Here is a 19,254-nt window from a genome sequence, read left to right as displayed (position 1 = left end):
GATTCAAATTCATAGGGGAACTATTGGACCAGGGCTCTTTCCCCACACTCCCTTGACTTCAGTTCCAAGTACCATCCCAACCGATCAACCACTTCAGACACATGCAGCTAAAACATGCCTTCAAAGTGTGCTTACTAGGTGTCGTAGATGAACGTATTACACACAATTACAAATAACAAAACGAACAGATTAGGAAACACCCAAGCAGGTGTCCCTGCCAAAGACTTCAATTACATGCACCATTACCCAATTATATCATTAGGTCAATTGGTTATTAAAAAATGATAGCGGAATGAGAGTTAAAACTTAACCTTTATTTAAATTAGGATAAGACCAAAAAAAGTAAAGAAAAACCCCAGTAAAAATAGCGAGGGGTGAGAACTAGTCTGAGCATTGAACTCGGAGCATCAGTTATTTGCCTCAGACTTGTTTCAGGCTAGCTGAAGATATTGTTGCAAACTTTTAGAAACATCAATATGTATCGAATTTCTCCCTTTCCCAGCTCCAGCAGGACAGTGATAGGGAGAATACCTCAACAAGATTGCAACAAATGTAATGAATCTATTGCGCACAGAGAGACATCATATCTCGCTGCTATTAGTAGTATACAGAGCTGGAGTGCCTATGATCCAGCACTACATTCACAGGGTATATTTTGTACTTCCCCCGTCAAGCCGAGGATATTATACACAGCCCCCCCAATCTCATATATAGCTTTTTCAAGGGCTTGAAAAAAAGCTCTTTTGTGAGGAGCGAAACGTGTGTCGGGCACACTGACTAGGGGGGGAGGCTGGGGTGTTGATGCGGGGGCCATTTGCTTAAGGGGGGCGGGAAGAAGTGGGTGCACGACTGATGTGCAATTTTTAGGTGCGGGGGTGGAACTCTTGTAATACTAAGGGAGGCTTGGTTATTGCTATGGGACACATTGCTGCACTTGACGGGGGTGTGAAGGAGATATGAGACCGGGGGGCTGTGTATAATATCCTCGGCTTGACAGGGGAAGTACAAAATATACCCTGTGAATGTAGTGCTGGATCATAGGCACTCCAGCTCGTCTGTATTCTACTAATAGCAGCAAGATATGATGTCTCTCTGTGCGCAATAGATTCGTTACATTTGTTGCAATCTTGTTGAGGTATTCTCCCTATCACTGTTCAGCTGGAGCTGGGAAAGGGAGAAATTCGATACATATTGATGTTTCTAAAAGTTTGCAACAATATCTTCGGCTAGCCTGAAACAAGTCTGAGGCAAATAACTGATGCTCCGAGTTCAATGCTCAGACTAGTTCTCACCCCTCGCTATTTTTACTGGGGTTTTTCTTTACTTTTTTGGTCTTATCCTAATTTAAATAAAGGTTAAGTTTTAACTCTCATTCCACTATCATTTTTTAATAACCAATTGACCTAATGATATAATTGGGTAATGGTGCATGTAATTGAAGTCTTTGGCAGGGACACCTGCTTGGGTGTTTCCTAATCTGTTTGTTTTGTTATTTGTTTATACACTTCATTTGCACATTATCCGGAGGTTTTTATCTCCAATTTCCCTATCTCTTGAGTTACACATTGTGAACACTTATTTAGGTGTGGGAGGTGCAGCTACTTTTTCTATTTTTACCCACAATTACATCTGGACACTTTATCAGACCTTTTTGCCATAAAAAGTATTAGTCCTGCACTGGGTGTGGCCAAAGCCCCCACCTGTCATTTTACTACTGGCTGGAATTCATTAACTAAATGCTTCCTAAACTGACCTATTAAGTTCATGGTAAACCAACTAAATCAGAACCAGAAAGAATATGGGAGAGTTGGTTTGCGGTTTTCCTACCTGTTTACCCAGTATAAGTGGCTATTTTTTAATTGCTAATTTTGTTATTTGCAACAGTTGTTATGCTGTTAACAATTCAATAGCTTTTTTGGTTTACGTAATCCTAAAAAATAAATCAGAGCAGTATAGCTCATCCCCAAAGCAGCAGTAAATCAATAAATTGGAGAACCCCAGTTCAGTTCATATAAAGCCTAACCTTTCTTTGTAGGAGCATCTTGCACTGACAAGGTTATAAGTTTCTGATTAGCAGGCAATATGGGCCTTTCACATTCTGCTTGCTTGCGCTTCATTTCTCGGTTGAACTGTCTTCTTTCAGCCCATGTCCGGAATTTTTTAACAGTAACCTGTTCAAAATCAAATCTTTTTTCCAGATAGCTGCGGAAATCCTCGAGGTCTGTAAATACAAATACATTTCAACATTGTTTATTTAACCAAAAACATTAATACTTAAACAAGCACAGAGACAGCATTCTTAGAGACTAGCAAAACTATTGCATCAGTGCTGATTTTATAAATAAGATAATATTAATAAAACTCATTAAGAAATAAAAGTAAGGTCTGGAAACCCTAGCAAATATTACTTCTATCAGAATTTGCCTTTGCATATTTTATTCCTCGTGTCTATGAAGATTCTCATTCATCCAGGTCATGATATACAGTATCTAGTAGAATTAAGTCTAAAACAACTGGACTTTTCTGAGTTTTTCTTGAAAACGTTTCACCACTCATCCGAGTGGCTTCTTCAGTTCAAATGACTGGTAGGGAATTCCCCGGTATTTAAACTCTTGATGGTAGTAGAGTCACAGACATCCAATCACAATGGTTCCATTGAACTTGTTCAGTTAGGTGTTAGCTGAAACTGACAGGTGTAAGAAGGTATGATCCAATCACAATGGTACCAAGATTCTCATTGATGAAGGTGTTAATCCTTCAAAGTACATGACTGGAAGTGTGAACTGTTGTGAAACTGCCGGGGTAAGGATGTCAAAGTTTATTTTCACGTACCAACAACACCCAGCGAACAGACAAATCAACAGGGAGGAAGGAAGATGAAAACAAGACATGCCAGAACATCAAGGATCTGTGGGTAAAGAATTTATCAGACAGGGAACTCACAGAACCAGAGAAGGATGTCTTAGCCAAGGGACTGAACTTTGCAGTGGCCCCACGGTATGTACCAGTGGTAGACTTCATCACAGCCACAGAATCATCCATCCACAACAATAAGATACCAGTGGATGAGGCTGAAAACATCCGGTTAAAAGTATCAGCAGCCCTAGCTAATGCTAAAGCTCCCACTTCCAATCTAAGTCTGCAAGAGAGGAGGGCTCTGACATCACTTGCCAAGGACTCAAGTGTCACCATCCTGCCAGCAGATAAAGGAAGGTGTACAGTGGTACTGAATACATCAGACTACCATGCCAAAGTGTCCACACTGCTCAACGATTCAGACACATATGAGCAACTCAAGAGAGATCCAACAAGCAACTACAAGAAGAAGGTTATAGACTGCTTGCAGCACCTTGAGAAGGAAAAGGTCATCAGTCCAGCTTTGTACCGTCGCCTTTACCCAGGCGAAGCCACTCCATGCCTATATGGACTCCCAAAAATACACAAAGAAGGAGCCCCTTTGAGGCCAATTGTCAGCAGCATTAACTGTGTGACTTATAACATTGCTAAATACGTGGCCAACATCTTAGCCCCCTTAGTTGGAAACACAGTACACCACATTCAGAACTCCATGGACTTTGTCAAAAAAGTGAAGGAGTTAAAGCTGGAGATCGATGATACAATGGTGTCCTATGACGTAACATCTCTGTTCACATGCATACCCACTGCCGAGGCAATTGATACAGTGAGGAAACGGCTGAAACAAGACACCACCCTCAGCAGCAGAACAAAGCTGACCCCAGAACAAGTTTGTTCCTTACTGGACCTATGTCTCAATACCACTTACTTCAAGCACAAGGACGTTTTCTATAGACAAAAACATGGCTGTGCCATGGGTTCGCCTGTGTCTCCAATTGTAGCGAACCTTTACATGGAAGAAGTGGAAAAGAAAGCCCTGGACACCTTCAAGGGAACAACACCAAGTCATTGGTTCAGATATGTGGATGACACCTGGGTCAAAATTAAAGAACGCGAGGTTCCAGCCTTCACCAAACACATAAACTCGGTGGACAAAAACATCACGTTCACAAGGGAAGATGTGAAAGACAGCAAACTGGCTTTTTTGGACTGTGCTATAGTTATCAAAGAGGGGAGGGACCTGGATATTGAAGTATACAGGAAACCCACCCACACAGACCAGTACTTGCTGTTTGATTCCCACCACCCTTTGGAACATAAACTGGGTGTAATTAGGACTCTACATCATCGGGCTGAAACTGTGGCATCCAATGCAGAGGCCAAGGAGAAAGAATATAAACATCTAAAAGGAGCTCTGAAAACTTGTGGGTACCCAGACTGGGCCTTCATCAAAACCAAATCAAAGACCAACAGAAAGACCAGACCTACAAACAGAAGGGAGGAACACAGCAGGCGAAACAACATAGTCATTCCATATGTTGCTGGAACATCAGAAAAACTTAGGAGAATTTTCAACAAACATCGCATTCCTGTGTTTTTCAAACCCAGCAACACCCTGAGACAGAAGCTGGTGCACCCGAAAGACCCAACACCCAAGCACATGAAAAGTAATGTGGTCTATGCTGTCCAGTGTAGTGAAGAGTGCTCAGACTTATACATTGGGGAGACAAAACAACCTCTCTGTAAGAGAATGGCCCAACATAGGCGGGCAAACTCCTCAGGACAAGACTCAGCGGTCTATCTACACCTCAAAGAAAAAGGTCACTCTTTTGAGGACAGTAACGTGCATATTTTGGACCGAGAGGACAGATGGTTTGAAAGAGGTGTGAAAGAGGCCATTTATGCCAACCTGGAAAAACCATGAGTGGTGAAACGTTTTCAAGAAAAACTCAGAAAAGTCCAGTTGTTTTAAATTTTATTCCTCCTAATTACCAGTTAATAACTGATGGTTTACATGTTCTTTTCAGAATTTTATTTTTTATTGTATATCCCAGTGCTGTCCAGCTTCTGTTGTACCGAGGGCCGCAATTTTTCCAACCTACGTGGTGGAGGGCCGATAATGGAAGCCAGTTTTGACCACTCCCCTTTTTGAAACCGCACCCATGTTATCACATGACCATACCCATATTAATGGCTGTAGTACAGCAAAAACCTGCCATACTCTGCCTGCCCTACCCTGCCTGTGTGTGCCATACTCTGCCTTCCCTACCCTGCCTGTGTGTGCCATACTCTGCCTTCCCTACCCTGCCTGTGTGCCATACTTTCACTGTGTGTGCCATTCTTGGCTGGTTTGTGCCATACTCTGCCTGCCATACCCTTCCTTTGTGTGCCATACTCTGCCTGCCCTACCCTGCCTGTGTGTCATACTCTGCCTTCCCTACCCTGCCTGCATGTGCCATACTTTCACTGTGTTTGCCATTCTTGGCTGGTTTGTGCCGTACTTGGCCTGTGTGTGCCATACTCTGCCTGTTTGTGCCATACTCTGCCTTCCCTACCCTGCCTGTGTGTGCCATACTCTGCTTGTCCTATGATGCCTGTGTGTATGGCACACACAGGCAGCCTACAGTGACACAATGCTGGCACTGCTCCTACAGTCTGCACAATAACTATATATTAAAAAAAACTTTTTAATTGCAGTACCACCTCAGTATATGTTCTTTTTGTAGTGTGCAGGGATTATTTGTGGGTTTCTACGGCTCCTGAGGTGTGAACAGGGGAACAATGGGGGTGATTACAGCCTGAGGTGTGAACACTGCAGGGGGTGAACAATGCAGAGATTAAAAGGTGTGAACAACACAGGGGATTAAATATTTAAACAATACAGCCTGATTACAGCCTGAATCTGAGGTGAGAACCATGCAGGGGGGGCAGTTAATCACAGTACTGATACCATTTAAAGCTTACACAAGAGTAAGCCATCAAAGCAGCCAGACAGGTGGGGGCCACACAGAGGGGGCTCGCGGGCCGCCAGTTGGACAGCACTGGTATATCCTATTATGTGTTTGATTCTATTTAAGGTGACTCACCAAAACGATTAGAATAGATATAGCCCATTCATCTCTGTACAAGTGCTCACACATGCGCCATTTCAATGTTAACTAAAATAGTATAGTCGAAACACAAAAACCATGCCTACTGGTGAAAATCAAAAAGCCTCGGCGTGGTTTTAACCATCAAAAGTCACAGACAGCCTCCCCACCATTATCTCATCGTACCTACCACTGTGTGTTCGGATTACCTCGACGCGACTACATAAAGGAGTATGTTGGATTACGGACGCCCAAACAGGTAAGTCAAACAGACAACAACTACAGCCAACTCGAGAGCCATTACCTCATCGTACCTACCAACATGTATGTATGTTACCTCGGCACGACTACGTATACCACATCCGTAAATTTACGGACTTGATCACTTTCTATATAGTATTTTATTTACACTTAATTCTATGATCATGGTCACTAGCTATTAACTCGATGATAACAAATGAGGTTAAGTCGGGTTATACTTCATATGCACATCTATAAAATTTTTTCACACATTTGATTTTGATTTAATTTTATTTCTATTTACACTATAGAATTATTTTCACACATATTCACTGATTAACACATTCATTGATCACTTATTGATTCATATGATTTACTGCCCTTGCGTGGCAAGGGACATTTTGATTATTGCACTTTTTGTCTCTGCGAAGTTACTAATTAAATATTGCAGAGTTTATATCAATATTGTAATACACTCATCATTGTAGCACAAATTGTGTTTTACACTAGTTCACTATAGCATTTTTCCAGTTCATTTTTCATTATGTGATAAATCAGAAGTTGATTAGGTATTCATATTAATCTTTCACCATTTACTTTAATTATGGGATAAGTTGGAAGTTGATCCGATAATTACAAACTATTGTGGCGGCAATCTGAATGTTTAAATCTCCCCTATGAAGTAAAGGGTTAATGATGTTGCCCAAAAAGAATTTGTAGAAAATAGGAAACTTTGTGATTGGTTGAAAAATATTTAAATTGACCTGTAGACAAGCGGAAGTTCAATTCGCCTTGATAAAGCTATGAGCAAAACGCGCGTCGGCGTTAGCAATCTTTTGTACCTATCGATGTAGTCGTGCCAAGGTAACCTGTACATATGGTAGTAGGCACGACAAGGTAAAAGATCTTAGGCTGTTGGTGGATGTTGATGGTTAGATTGAATAGATTCTATGTTAGCAAATTTACGGATGTGGTATATGTAGTCGTGCCGAGGTAACATACATACATGGTGGTAGGCAAGATGAGGTAATGGCTCTCGAGTTGGCTGTAGTTGTTGTCTGTTTGACTTACCTGTTTGGGCGTCCATAATCCAACATACTCCTTTATGTAGTCGCGCCGAGGTAATCCGAACACACAGTTCTTTGTGTTTCGACTATACTATTTTAGTTAACATTGAAATGGTGCATGTGTGAGCGCCTGTATAGAAGCTAAATTTCTGGTGTATTTCTTTATTAATTGTATCGTTGGAATGAACAACATAATGATATAATTATGCCAGGGGCTGTTAGCCACTTATAGCACATTGCCTGAACCGTTAGTGAATTACTGAAAGTGCTACCTGTGGAAGTTAGACAGAAGGAGCATCAATTCAGAATTAACAACTTATCGGCATTAAAAGTGAATCCTGCTTAAGTTTTATTTAACATTGGCGACTAGGGGTTTCTAGCCACTGTTAGCATACCGGCAACACTGTTATTGTTTGTAATCCCAATTCTGTCATGATATATTGAAGGAGCAATAACCTTGAATCAGTAACTTTCTAACGTATATACAGTCTGAATCAGCAATGATATCCAATTTAAGCTAATACACTCGGACGTTTATTTACAAAATGTGTATTGGGAAATGATCTTAACTATGGGTATAACTGGGATTAATGTAAAGTGTTGATTGTCCTTCCTTTGAATTAAGGGATCCGTTATTATCCTTCTTTCTGTTTAGCACATTTTCTTAGGACACACGACTCATATCCATTGCCCAGTTAAATCCGAATAATTGGAATTCTTTATATTTATTTTACTTTGAAATTCAATGTGAAGGCATTGTATTCTCTGCTGACAATTTGGGCTAACTTGATAAACTCAGTGCCCCAACGCAGGTGTATAAATTTGTATGTATATATAAAAAAAGTAATTCCCAATACCGTATACCTATTAAGCTGTTTAGAACGCTTTTCCATGGCAGGATTTCTTGAGATATACTTACCTATGTATGATTTAAACCAGAGTTCCATTGTCCGTAATAACTAGAATACAGAACTTCATTGCATGAATGAGCCATTTTTAGAGCAGCCAGGGAGAGCTGCCAAGTACTTCGGGATATTAGCAACAATTGTTGCAAACGAGTTGTTACATCAATATACGGCAGCTAGCACTGAACATTGGAATGAGCGAGTGATACATTTTGAATTATTTTCAGAGGCAGCTGCGTGATTGCAGCCTGCTCAAATTGCTACTTGTTCAAGTTTGTTACTTTTTGCCTAACCTAGTCACTATTTTAAGATATCCCAGCCGTAGATAGAACAGCATTTTGGTCTAATCCAGGCCGTGATTTAAATTGATAGGTACTTAGATTGCTCCTTACTTATTTTAAATCTTGATTTTCCATTTTTTTTTCTATTTTTTAATCGATGGATTTTTAATGAGATTAAATAAAGGTTGTTTTTATATTTAAGTTATGGTGTGCCATCAATTTGGTGTCTTTATTTTCAATTTGTAATTACATTACACACTCATAGTGCACCCATTACTCTTGTGCGAGGTTACCCTCCCTTTGTTCTCTTCAAATAAGCTGTAATTAGCGCACCACACAAATTCTTTAGCTCAGTGAACATGTGAAACAATTGGTGAAGGGAAGGCACTCAAAATTAGTATTTACACCAGCAGACACTGCAAATTATGTGCTACAGCGTGTTTACAGTTTTAATCAACCCCATATGAGCATGGACAGATAGATGCCATATCAGTCCGTGCGAACACATGAGGGGGGTGGGGGAAGGCACATGGGGGCCTTGTTTGCTGATACTGACCTCTGCTTTTACAGGCCTGGTTAAAAAAGTGTTGTTGAGTGCTCCTCACCAAGTTTGACGGAGCACATTTTATACTTTACTAGCACAAGAGTGATTCACATTATCTACAGTTTGTTTTTTTTAAAGGAGAAGGAAAGTCACTTGGGGGTGCCAAAATGTTAGGCACCCCCAAGTGACTTAAATCGCTTTCCTTGTACCTTGGGCTGGTGCCCCTGTTAGGAGAGAACAGCACCAGTCCGGGGTAGCTGTAGCGTTTCCTTCTTCCTTGTTCACACGCTTGTGCATGTGCAGTAGAGTGAAAACACGAACTTTAACAAAAAAGTCGGCTTTTCACTCTACTGCACATTCGCCAGCCCAGGGATTTTGCCGGCAGAAGAAAGAGGAAGGAGGAAGCACTCGTTCAAGGTACTCCGGGCTGGTGCTGTTTTCTCCTAACAGGGGCACCAGCCCAGGGTACAAGGTAAGCGATTAAAATCACTTGGGGGTGCCTAACATTTTGGCACCCCCAAGTGACTTAGCCTTTCCTTCTCCTTTAAGATACAATAGCTAATCACAATAGTATGTAATGCTCCAATCCTCTAAGACATATGGTAGACAAATCAGAGACTAGAGTGCAAATTACCCAATAGCTAAAGTATATAGAGTTCAGTGGGGCCCTATTAGATATACCTGCTACAGGATAATAAATGAAAAAACATTATATTTGATATGCCTATAAATAAAAAAATAAAAGAAAATCATTTAGGAACCTAACTTTTATGCAATCAAGTATTTTTTACTCAGGTTTTTCTTACTGTTTTACCCTATGTGGAAGACTGCTGCATTATATCCTTATTGTGAAAAGCTACTTTGTCTTTAAAAACCTATAAAGTGTGAGTGCTATGGTAGCATAAAACATATCAGGCTATTCAACAGAAATGTAAAAAAACGATTGTAGTCCCGTTTGTCTACTTACTAATGGATTCATCCTTGCACACTTCAACCTTTGCCTTGACTTGCCCAAGTGCTCCCTGGGCTGCTTCACTTACAGGCTCCCTCTCATCAGAAACAAAAGAATCAGCACCTGTGGAGTCTGGCTCTTCAGAATGGTGATTTGCATCTGAGGACTTTGCAGAAGGAGATACTGAAATGTGGGCTGATGCGACATCATTGCTCTGCTCTTTAATATCATTATCCTTCATTTTTTTGTAATGCAAGCAAGGAATGCTGCTGATTGGTGGGTCATGTTTCTGTGAAATCCAGAAAAAATATAAAAGGATACATTTCCTCAGCCAAGCTAGTAACATGTGTAACTTTGTCAGGAAAACTACATTCAGTCTGTGATTGGTTAATGGGAAATAAACACACACAGTTATATAAAGAATAGGCCAGAAAGCGCACATAGATTTTAATACACAATGACATGCAATTTTTGGAAAGTGTCTAATAGTCTGCAATATTATGCTTTTTAGAACGCATGCCACTCAGACAAGATTTATAACATAAAGCTGTAGTTCTCAAATGCTGGAGCTGTAGTGGGGGGTGGAACTTAGTTGGAAGCCGATTAGGGTGAGATTTAGTAGGAACGTGTATTTTCTCTACTAGATATACCTGAAAGCCCATCCAGATTATAAATTATTTGTAGTATTTGATTTCCTAATTAATCCTGTAATAATGGCAGATATACCAAGATTTTCCTATAATGGCAACCTTGTTGCTAAAAGGGAGGGCCTTAGAAGGACCTAGAAGGAGGGCTTGAACTGAAAAATTCAAATAACCATGGACCTAAAGAGTGCACAAACAGCGCCCAAACCTCTTGTTGAATATGGAAATATAAATACTCTTGAACGGGTAGATCATGTTTTGCTTCAAAAGATTTCAAAAACCTTGTGAATCACTCTACTCTTTGCACTGACAGGATGAAACTTTTATAAAATTAGAGATGCATTCAAGCCTACGCATAACCTTTTTGGTTGGCAAGAACTTACAGGATTAACAAATATTCAATGTTTGGAAGCAAAGTGTATTTTTCCTAGCTAGGAGTATTGTTTAACCAAATGGCTCTTGTTTAGCCTTCTAATGAATGAAACCAAAGATCAAATTAATAAAATTATGGCTCCAAAAGGAGCAAAGATCTAAAAAATGTTTTTTTTTTAATTATTGAGTTCATTTGGCAAATGTGACAACTGCATAATTAAACCATAAAAACATGCTACAGCTAAATGATTTAGCTACAATTGCTTACCCTTATGCTCCCAGTGCCCAAGAAATAAGGTCTGGACCAGGTGACTACCCTGGTTTCTCGATGCAAGTACACAGGTAGGCCAGAGTTGTGGAATGTCATGATCCACCCATCAGGTAATGGTTCTGTTGGTGGGCGGCCTCGACCTAAAAAAATAGAGTGATAGAAATATTAATGGGGGAATTACCTAGACTTGATTTCTCTGTGAGAATTCTTCTCCCACACAATTTTATTAACAGGATCACCAAAGTGACAGACAATGCTGATTAAAACTTAAGGGGAAAAAATGAACTTATTTGCAACATAAAACCAATTAAAAAGGACAGTTTGAAAGTTACATTTCTTGTTGTTTTCCTAATATTTTCAAATATTGGCAGGAAGAGGCAGGGGATCCAATCGTAATGAGTATTGTCAAAATGTTATAATACATGCATAATAAAGGCTAATGGCACATGATGTGTATGGTGTACACTTTCAGCAAAACGCTTGCCGAGAATACGCGCCATACGCTCCTACCTGTGCCTGCACCTGAATGAATGGAATACGATTGGGTGCAGGCACATGTAGCCGAAGTCCGCATAAAACTGCGAGGCTACATGTGCCTGCACCTGGGCGTAGTCCATTAATTCTGGCTCAGGCACAGGTAGGAGCATATGGCGCGTATTCTCAGCAAGTGTTATTTGGCTAGCCAAAAATATACACCATTCGCATTGTGTGGCATTAGCCTAATCAGCAAGATTAATTGCCTGAAATTTCTACACAGTCTACACAACCCTTATTTGCATGGCAAATTAAGGTTTACCAGAAATAGGTTTTATTCCTAGCAAATTGAAGACACTAAGGTTTATGGCACACTATACAAACGCATAAATACATTTTCTTGTGGGATCAGACACTTACATGTATTCCAACTGATCATCAGCCAAACAGTTACCAGCAAAATATATTTTTCAGAGCATTCTGTAAAGTCAGCTGCATTACGCTTCCCTTTTCACCAGGTTTCAGGTCACTTATGTCAGAACGGTCAAAATCAGTGACAAATATCTGCTACTGTGTAGTCATCCTCTCTCTCCAAAATAGAAATTACCATCTCCATGTGATTATGGAAGTGGAATAAAACATTGCAATACTAGGGCTGACTTTGTACAATATTAATACTAGTAGGTTTAATAGGTATAATTTGGCCATCCATGCAAACTGAAGCAATCTATTTATCCTCCAGGTAGTGAGAATAAATGTTACAGGGACTTGTGGCCTCCTACATTAAAAAACTACCAAGCCTTATCTATGTGAATTAAAAATGTTTCTGTAAACAAGTTTTCTCTGGACAAACTGACTACAGTGCAATAGGATAAAAACATATACAGTTTAAAGTCAAAATCCATCACCCAACAAAACTTGAGACCCCGTGTGATAGTGAAACCCAAAACCTCACCTTTCTTCCCACTGAGTTAATTGAAACCAAGTGGGAGAAACAGTGAGGTAGGTTAAAAAAAAAAAAAAACCTAAGACACACGTAACAAATGTTTAACACACTGTGTTCTACTAAATTAGATTAAAATGAGGCAAACAGATAAAGGACATCCATAGCTTACTTTTTAGTACAGTTTTTATTTTGGTCACCATGGGTTGCACACTTGACTCTCCATCTGATTGATGATCACTATCAATATCATATTTTTCATCAATTCTTCGCTTTTTGGGGGTGTGAAGGGACTCTTCCAGAAGAGCATCCACATCGTTATCAAATTCATCCTGTAAGAAAAATCATCAGGAACATCCCCAATTCCATCCCTGTGGGGAAACAGAGCCCCTTCCTCTTATCCCTTGCAAAGACATATTATTTAAACCAAGAATGGACATCCTGTAGCTTTTCCATTTACGGTAGATCTATTTGAACACTCCACCCCTAACAAATTTCAGCTATTGGTGGGATGCAGAACATTTTGTTTCAACATCTGAAAAGCAGCAAGTCTGACACCACTTTCAGCACTTTCACCTGGAATGTGCTGCTGCTGTAAAACTCAAAAGGTAAAATAAAAACAGAATATAAATTTGCTACAGAATGAAAAAATTAGGCAACAAATGCGGATGTTATTGGTAACAAACATACAACGCATGGGATGTGCTCCCATAATCCACTTGTATTTATGTTAAGAAACATACCTCATAACTGTACATCAGGGCTTCTTCATCAATCTTATCTCTCTGGAGAATGGATTCCGATACAAATTCTGCTCCATCTTCATCGACATCCATAACATTTTCGGTAAAATCTTCAAGTTCATCCAGAACAGCATACTCTACTTTCTTTTCCTGATCAATTTCAGGCTCATCGTTTTTTTTAAGTGTAATTTCAACACTATCAGTAACATTACCATTGGTACTACCAGCAAAAGGACAAACATACATATCTCCATTTACACTGTTTATATTGCTACCTCCATCTAGGGAACCCTCACATTCCAATCCAGTGTACAGAACCTGTCTGTCTTTGCTTTTGCAACTCTCTGTAAAGCTTACACTAATCTTAACATCCTTTAGCAACTTAAGATCGGGGGTAAACCCTTTATTAGATGGTGCATGGCGAGCTGTTCTTGGCCTTTGGTCACTGTGAAAGGGATCAAGAACTGTAAGATGACTCTTGTAGGAGGATGACCCCTTAGTGAGAAGCTGTAATCCGTTGTTTTGTTGCAGGTCCCCAGCTGGGGTTTGTGACTGTCCATCACCACCAGAGCCAACGTCCATTACCTCTGCGTCACTGGACGTTTGCAGGGGAGGTGGTGGAGGCTCTTCATCTGGCGGCAGAGGAGGGGGAGAAGCAGGAATCATTTCCGTCACTTCATGTCCATTTACCTCTGGGAGAGGGGCTACTTCCTCACACTCCTCCATAATTAATACTAATTTAGCACAGAAAATCTACAACAAAACAGCTAGTTTACAAATGTAACTATAACCCTAGCATGCAACTGCCCAGCAATGTGAGTGTACCACATTACAATCAGTAGGTAACACTGATGATTCTGTTAAGCTGACTACATTGCTCTTTTCATTAATGTAGACAGCCTTCAGAAATACTGTCTCTATTACTGGAAATCACAATGTATTCAGCTTAATGAGAGCAAGCGCTAGGCATCAGACATCGTTGATCCAGACCTTCATGTCTACCTGTAACAAGAAGAAAAGAAAAGAGAAAAGAAAGAAACAATGGGGAAAGGGTTGCAGTCTCTTCCACATACACACAATAAACTGATGCAAAGTGCACAGCAGTATCCTTTATCAGTACAACGACACTATAATAAATTCATATATACATCTAGCTCTGATCAAGCATCGAAAGGCCTCACTTAAAGAGAAGAAAGAACATATATAAAATCAGCGCCGCCATAGGGTGGGGGCAGTGGTACCGGGCCCGGTGGGTATTTTGCTTTAAGGGGGGGGGCTGTGCTGCACTTTATTGGATTAGCGGAGCCCCTGCTGTCAGTAGAATGCAAAATTCGGAAGGGGCTTCCCTTAAGCTTCTATGGCACAACCAGCGGGAGGGAAACCGGTATCGTGAAAAGAACATGCAGGCACCCTAGCTCCCGCCCTGCCTTCCGAAGTCTGCAGCTTACTGACAGTAGGGGCCCGGCAATCCAACTAAACGCATACTGCCCAAAAGTTCCGCCTTGCCTAACACATCCCGTAGTCGCACAGCGCTACTTACACCTCCCGAAAAGCTGTTAACTACAGCCTCGGAGCCTCCAGTCTCACTGAAAATCTCAACGTCACAAGTCCCATCACGCGAGACTGGCGTCAAAACTACCCGTAAGCCAGTGACGCATACGCACTGCCTTGGGGGCGTGGCAAGTCGGCGTAACTCAATGTTACACAGTGGGAGGCTGCTTGTAAGTCAGCTCTCAAATTGGCTTTCCTTTACTCGCCCCTCCTACTTCTGCTACAGAACGGCAGTACATGTTCTCACCAGATCGTCTTTTTGCGATTTGACCAAAAATGAAATATTTCAGTACATTTTAAGCATTTTTTTGTCAACATAGTTATGTTTCTCTCGTCCTGTGCTAAGTAAAATTACTTAATGTGTATATATATTATATATGTATACACATACATACTCTTTCCATTGCATAGTATTTTGATTGTAGCATTTGCACAAAAAAGTTGTATTTTTCGCAACGAATCGGAATTCATTCAACCTTTGGTATGGCGACTATCTTTTGGCCAGGCTGGATCTGTAGAGTGCCATTGAGTCCTATGGAAGGCTTCCAAAATCATGCATTGAAGGTTTCAAAGCCAGAAAGGTTTATGCGCTGTTTACAATTGTTCGGATGTGAAAATTTTGTGACTTTCGGATCGCAACCACATTATTCTCATATGACCGAGAAAATAATTTTTGTGACATTTTTGCACATCAGAAATTATCGTGGTTACTCCGAATTTTTTCCAATTGTGATTTTAACCACACAAAATTTGTCGTTACATGCAGGGCCGCTGCTGGCCAAATGGGTGCCCTAAGTAGAAATTTACTTTTGTGCCCCCTCCCCCAAATATTACGGAAGTAAAAATAAAATAATAAAAAAAAATAGAACTTTATTCAAATAAAAGTAAATACATAGAGAAAGAAAGTGCCCCCATACACAGTGCCCCCAATAGAAAGTTCCCCCATACACAGTGCCCCAATTTCCCCCATTAACAGTGCCCCCAATTGCCCCATAGACAGTAGCCCCCACACACAGTGCCTCCAATTGCCTCATACACAGTACCCCCCACACACAGTGCCCCCAATTGCCCCCATAGAAAGTACCCCCAACAGACCAAGTCATCGTCATATATTTGTATGGTGTACTTTGATTTACTAAATTACAGTGTGTACATTACAAATAATTTCCACCACTTAAATTGTATTCTTAAACCAATAAATGTATTTTTATAGTTGTAATATTGGTGTGAAGGTGCCATCTCAGTGCATTGTGCCTGTGTCTGAGCTTTCAGAAGGAGCCAGCGCTACACATTAGAACTGCTTTCAGAAAGGTGTTATTTCCCAAGTCTGGTGTGATTTGACTGTCTCTTTGACTGTTTCTTCTGCTTGTGTGCATTTTTAGCAATGCATATGATTTCTGTTTTAAAGGGATTCTGTCATGATTTTTATTGTATGTTTTTTATTTCTAAATTACACTGTTTACATGGCCCTACGCTAAGGCAACAATGCCTGTCTGGAAGGGTACTCCCACAGCTACTTTCCTCTGAGCCAAACTGCTCGTGCTTTCTTCCCTCACTATCTCACTTTCCTAGAAAGTGCTTAACAAAACTTGCTTTCTAACTGGTCCTCATTCACGGGGTCCCTGTCCCCGACTTCACCAGAATGGATGACCACACTCTGGGGCACATTGCTTACTGGGGCCTAGTTCCTTGCCTCCAGGCTCAGTGCTCCTTTCCCTGTGAGCAAAGGCAGCCAAAGAGACAGACCCACCCCCCTGCTAAACACTATATCTGTGTCCCAAGGGAGTGGTCTCCCTGTTAACCAATAAACACACACACATGAAACTCAAAACTGATACATGGGTCTTTGCCCAGTAACAGCACAAAACAGGAAGCTGCAGGGTGTAAAGCCATAGGGACTAGTTAACCCTATGGATCCCTACAATAACTTTACCTATTTTGAATTCATCAGAATGTGTACTTTCCAAATATATATGGTTTTCTGGGGGTCTCTGTATAGTTAGGGGGTGTTATGGCACATAATACACTGACAGGGGGCTCTGTGTGCAAAAGCTGAGTTGACAGGCAAGAAATCCATATGCGTTATTTTCATTTTGGGGTCAGTACATACCGCAGACTTTGGTATATCTATGCATATTGGGCATCAAACTGTTCAGTAGACCTTAGGTGTTCCTATTTGGGGTGATTTGCCTTTGTATGCAAGAAATTGTGTGAGATAAATGCGGCAAACTGCAAAATTTTTAGGCCATTTTCTGAAATGTCATAGAAACCAATAATTTTGAAAAGCTTTGCAGATTGGTCCTTTGGTGTAGAAAGGACTCTTTACCCTTGTTGGATTTGTCAGAATGTGTACTTTCCAAAAATATATGGTTTTCTGGGGGTCTCTGTATAGTTAGGGGAAGTTTCGGCACATAATACAATGACACGGGGCTCTGTATGCAAAAGCTGAGCTGAGCTGGCAGGCGAGAAATCCTTATGCGCTATTTTCATTTTGGGGTCAGTACATACCGCAGACTTTGGTATATCTATGCATATTGGGCATCAAACTGTTCAGTAGACCTTAGGTGTTCCTATTTGGGGTGATTTGCCTTTATCTGATCTTTATCAAGAAATTGTGAGAGATAAATGCGGCAAATTGCAACATTTTATGCGATTTTCTGAAATGTCAAAATCTGCAAACTTAAGAAAGCTTTACGGCTTGGTACTTTGGAGCAAAAAGAAACGTGTACCCATTATAGATTCGGGGGAATGTGTACTTTCCAAAAATATATGGCTTTCTGGGGTGAGTGTACTTTTTTGTAGCATTATCCCACATAAAGGATATGTGTTGATTTTGCAGGAGCTGAAATGATAGATCATATGGGGGTATGTTCCCATTGGAGCCCCTACATGCCAAATATTTAGGTAAGCTAACACTGTGTGGGAGATAAGATGCTGCAAATTGGAAGCTTTGAGGGGATTTTTGGAAATGTTATCAAAATTGCCAACTTTAGGAATGCTTTACAGCTTGGAACTTTGGAGTAAAAAGACACGGGTACCTATTTTAGATTTGGGGGAATGTGTACTTTTCAAAAATATATGACTTTCTGGGGTGAGTGTACTTTTTACTAGCTTTATCCCACATATAATGATGTAAATGTGTTGATTTTGCTGGAGCTGAAATGACAGAAATGATTGATCATATGGGGTAATGTTCACATTGGGGCCCCTACATGCCACATACTTAGGTAAACCTATACATATTGTGCATCAAACTGTTCAGTGGACCCCTGGTGTTCAAATTCAGGGTGTTTTATTTTGGTACCTAATGCTATGTCGGAGATAAGATGCTGCAAAGTGGAAGCTTTGAGGGGATTTTTGGAAATGTCATCAAAATGGCTAAATTTAGAAAAGCTGTGCAGCTTGGTACTTTGGAGTAGAAAGACACGGGTACCCATTTTAGATACGGGGGAATGTGTACTTTCCAAAAACATATGACTTTCTGGGGTGCACGTAAATGTGTTGATTTTTCTGGAGCTGAAATAGCAGAAATGACAGTACATATGGGGGTATGTTCACATTGGGGCCCCTACATGCCACATACTTAGGTAAACCTATACATATTGGGCATCAAACTGTTCAGTGGACCCCGGGCGTTCATATTTAGGGTGTTTTATTTGGTTACTTTATGACCTGTAGGAGATAAGATAACTATAGACTGGAAGCTTTGAAGTGATTTTTAAAAAATTTCACAAATTTTGATAAAAACCATTAACTTTATGAAATAATTGCGACTTAATAGTTTGGAGAAGACAGACAGTTGTGCCTATTCTGTATTCCCCTTTTGTTAGTGGAAATTTTGTCCTTGAAATCTAAAGTATGCAGCTTTCTGAAGCAGTGCTTTGGAAATTTGGTAGTGTACTGCTGGGAGTTTTTGACCTATACAAGTGAGAAATCTCCATAAAACTATATATATTTGGTATTTGGCACATTCAGGAGACATGGGACTTTCCAAATCAGTTGTATATTCGGGCATAAAAATAATTTTTGTTTCTAGTATGTGTGTTTATATTATGGAAAATTTGATTTTTTTTTTCATTTTTAGACATTTAGAAGCCTATATCTTGTTACAGAATTGGAATTACACAAAAATTCTACCATATTTTGAAAGCTTAGGTTGTCCTGAAAAAAACGATATATTGTTTTCCTGGGTAAACTAAAAGTCCCCCCAAGGAAAGGCCCCTAAAGTGAAACAGTGCAAAATGTTAAAAAACTGTCTGGCAATACAAGTTCCGCTTTGACCAAACAGGCTGGCAGTAAAAGGGTTAAAGTTCCCACTGCCT

At 40.3% G+C, this 19,254-nt stretch overlaps 1 protein-coding gene across 3 annotated transcripts in view; it reads right to left on the bottom strand.

Moving 5' to 3' along the window:
- Nucleotides 1-15,060, bottom strand: part of dgcr8 (DGCR8 microprocessor complex subunit) — a 28,417-nt gene extending 13,357 nt beyond the window's left edge. Inside the window, exons 1-6 of one of the 3 annotated variants that reach the window (XM_012955055.3) lie at nt 14,922-15,060; nt 13,382-14,383; nt 12,811-12,970; nt 11,219-11,361; nt 9,950-10,223; nt 2,024-2,221 (exon numbers count right to left, since the gene is read on the bottom strand). In XM_012955055.3, coding sequence (XP_012810509.1) covers nt 2,024-2,221; nt 9,950-10,223; nt 11,219-11,361; nt 12,811-12,970; nt 13,382-14,107 — 1,501 coding nt within the window. In that variant the 5' untranslated portion in view covers nt 14,108-14,383; nt 14,922-15,060. Of the gene's footprint in view, nt 1-2,023; nt 2,222-9,949; nt 10,224-11,218; nt 11,362-12,810; nt 12,971-13,381; nt 14,384-14,921 lie in introns of those variants that run through there. The other 2 variants (XM_012955085.3, NM_001159539.1) reach the window with 2 other exon arrangements.
- Between the last annotated feature and the right edge of the window lie 4,194 nt (nt 15,061-19,254).

This window comes from Xenopus tropicalis, chromosome 1, assembly GCF_000004195.4.
Source record: "Xenopus tropicalis strain Nigerian chromosome 1, UCB_Xtro_10.0, whole genome shotgun sequence".
Lineage (NCBI taxonomy): Eukaryota > Metazoa > Chordata > Amphibia > Anura > Pipidae > Xenopus > Xenopus tropicalis.
The sequence above is the reverse complement of the archived record's forward strand: the minus strand, read 5'-3'. Positions and strand labels throughout refer to the sequence as shown.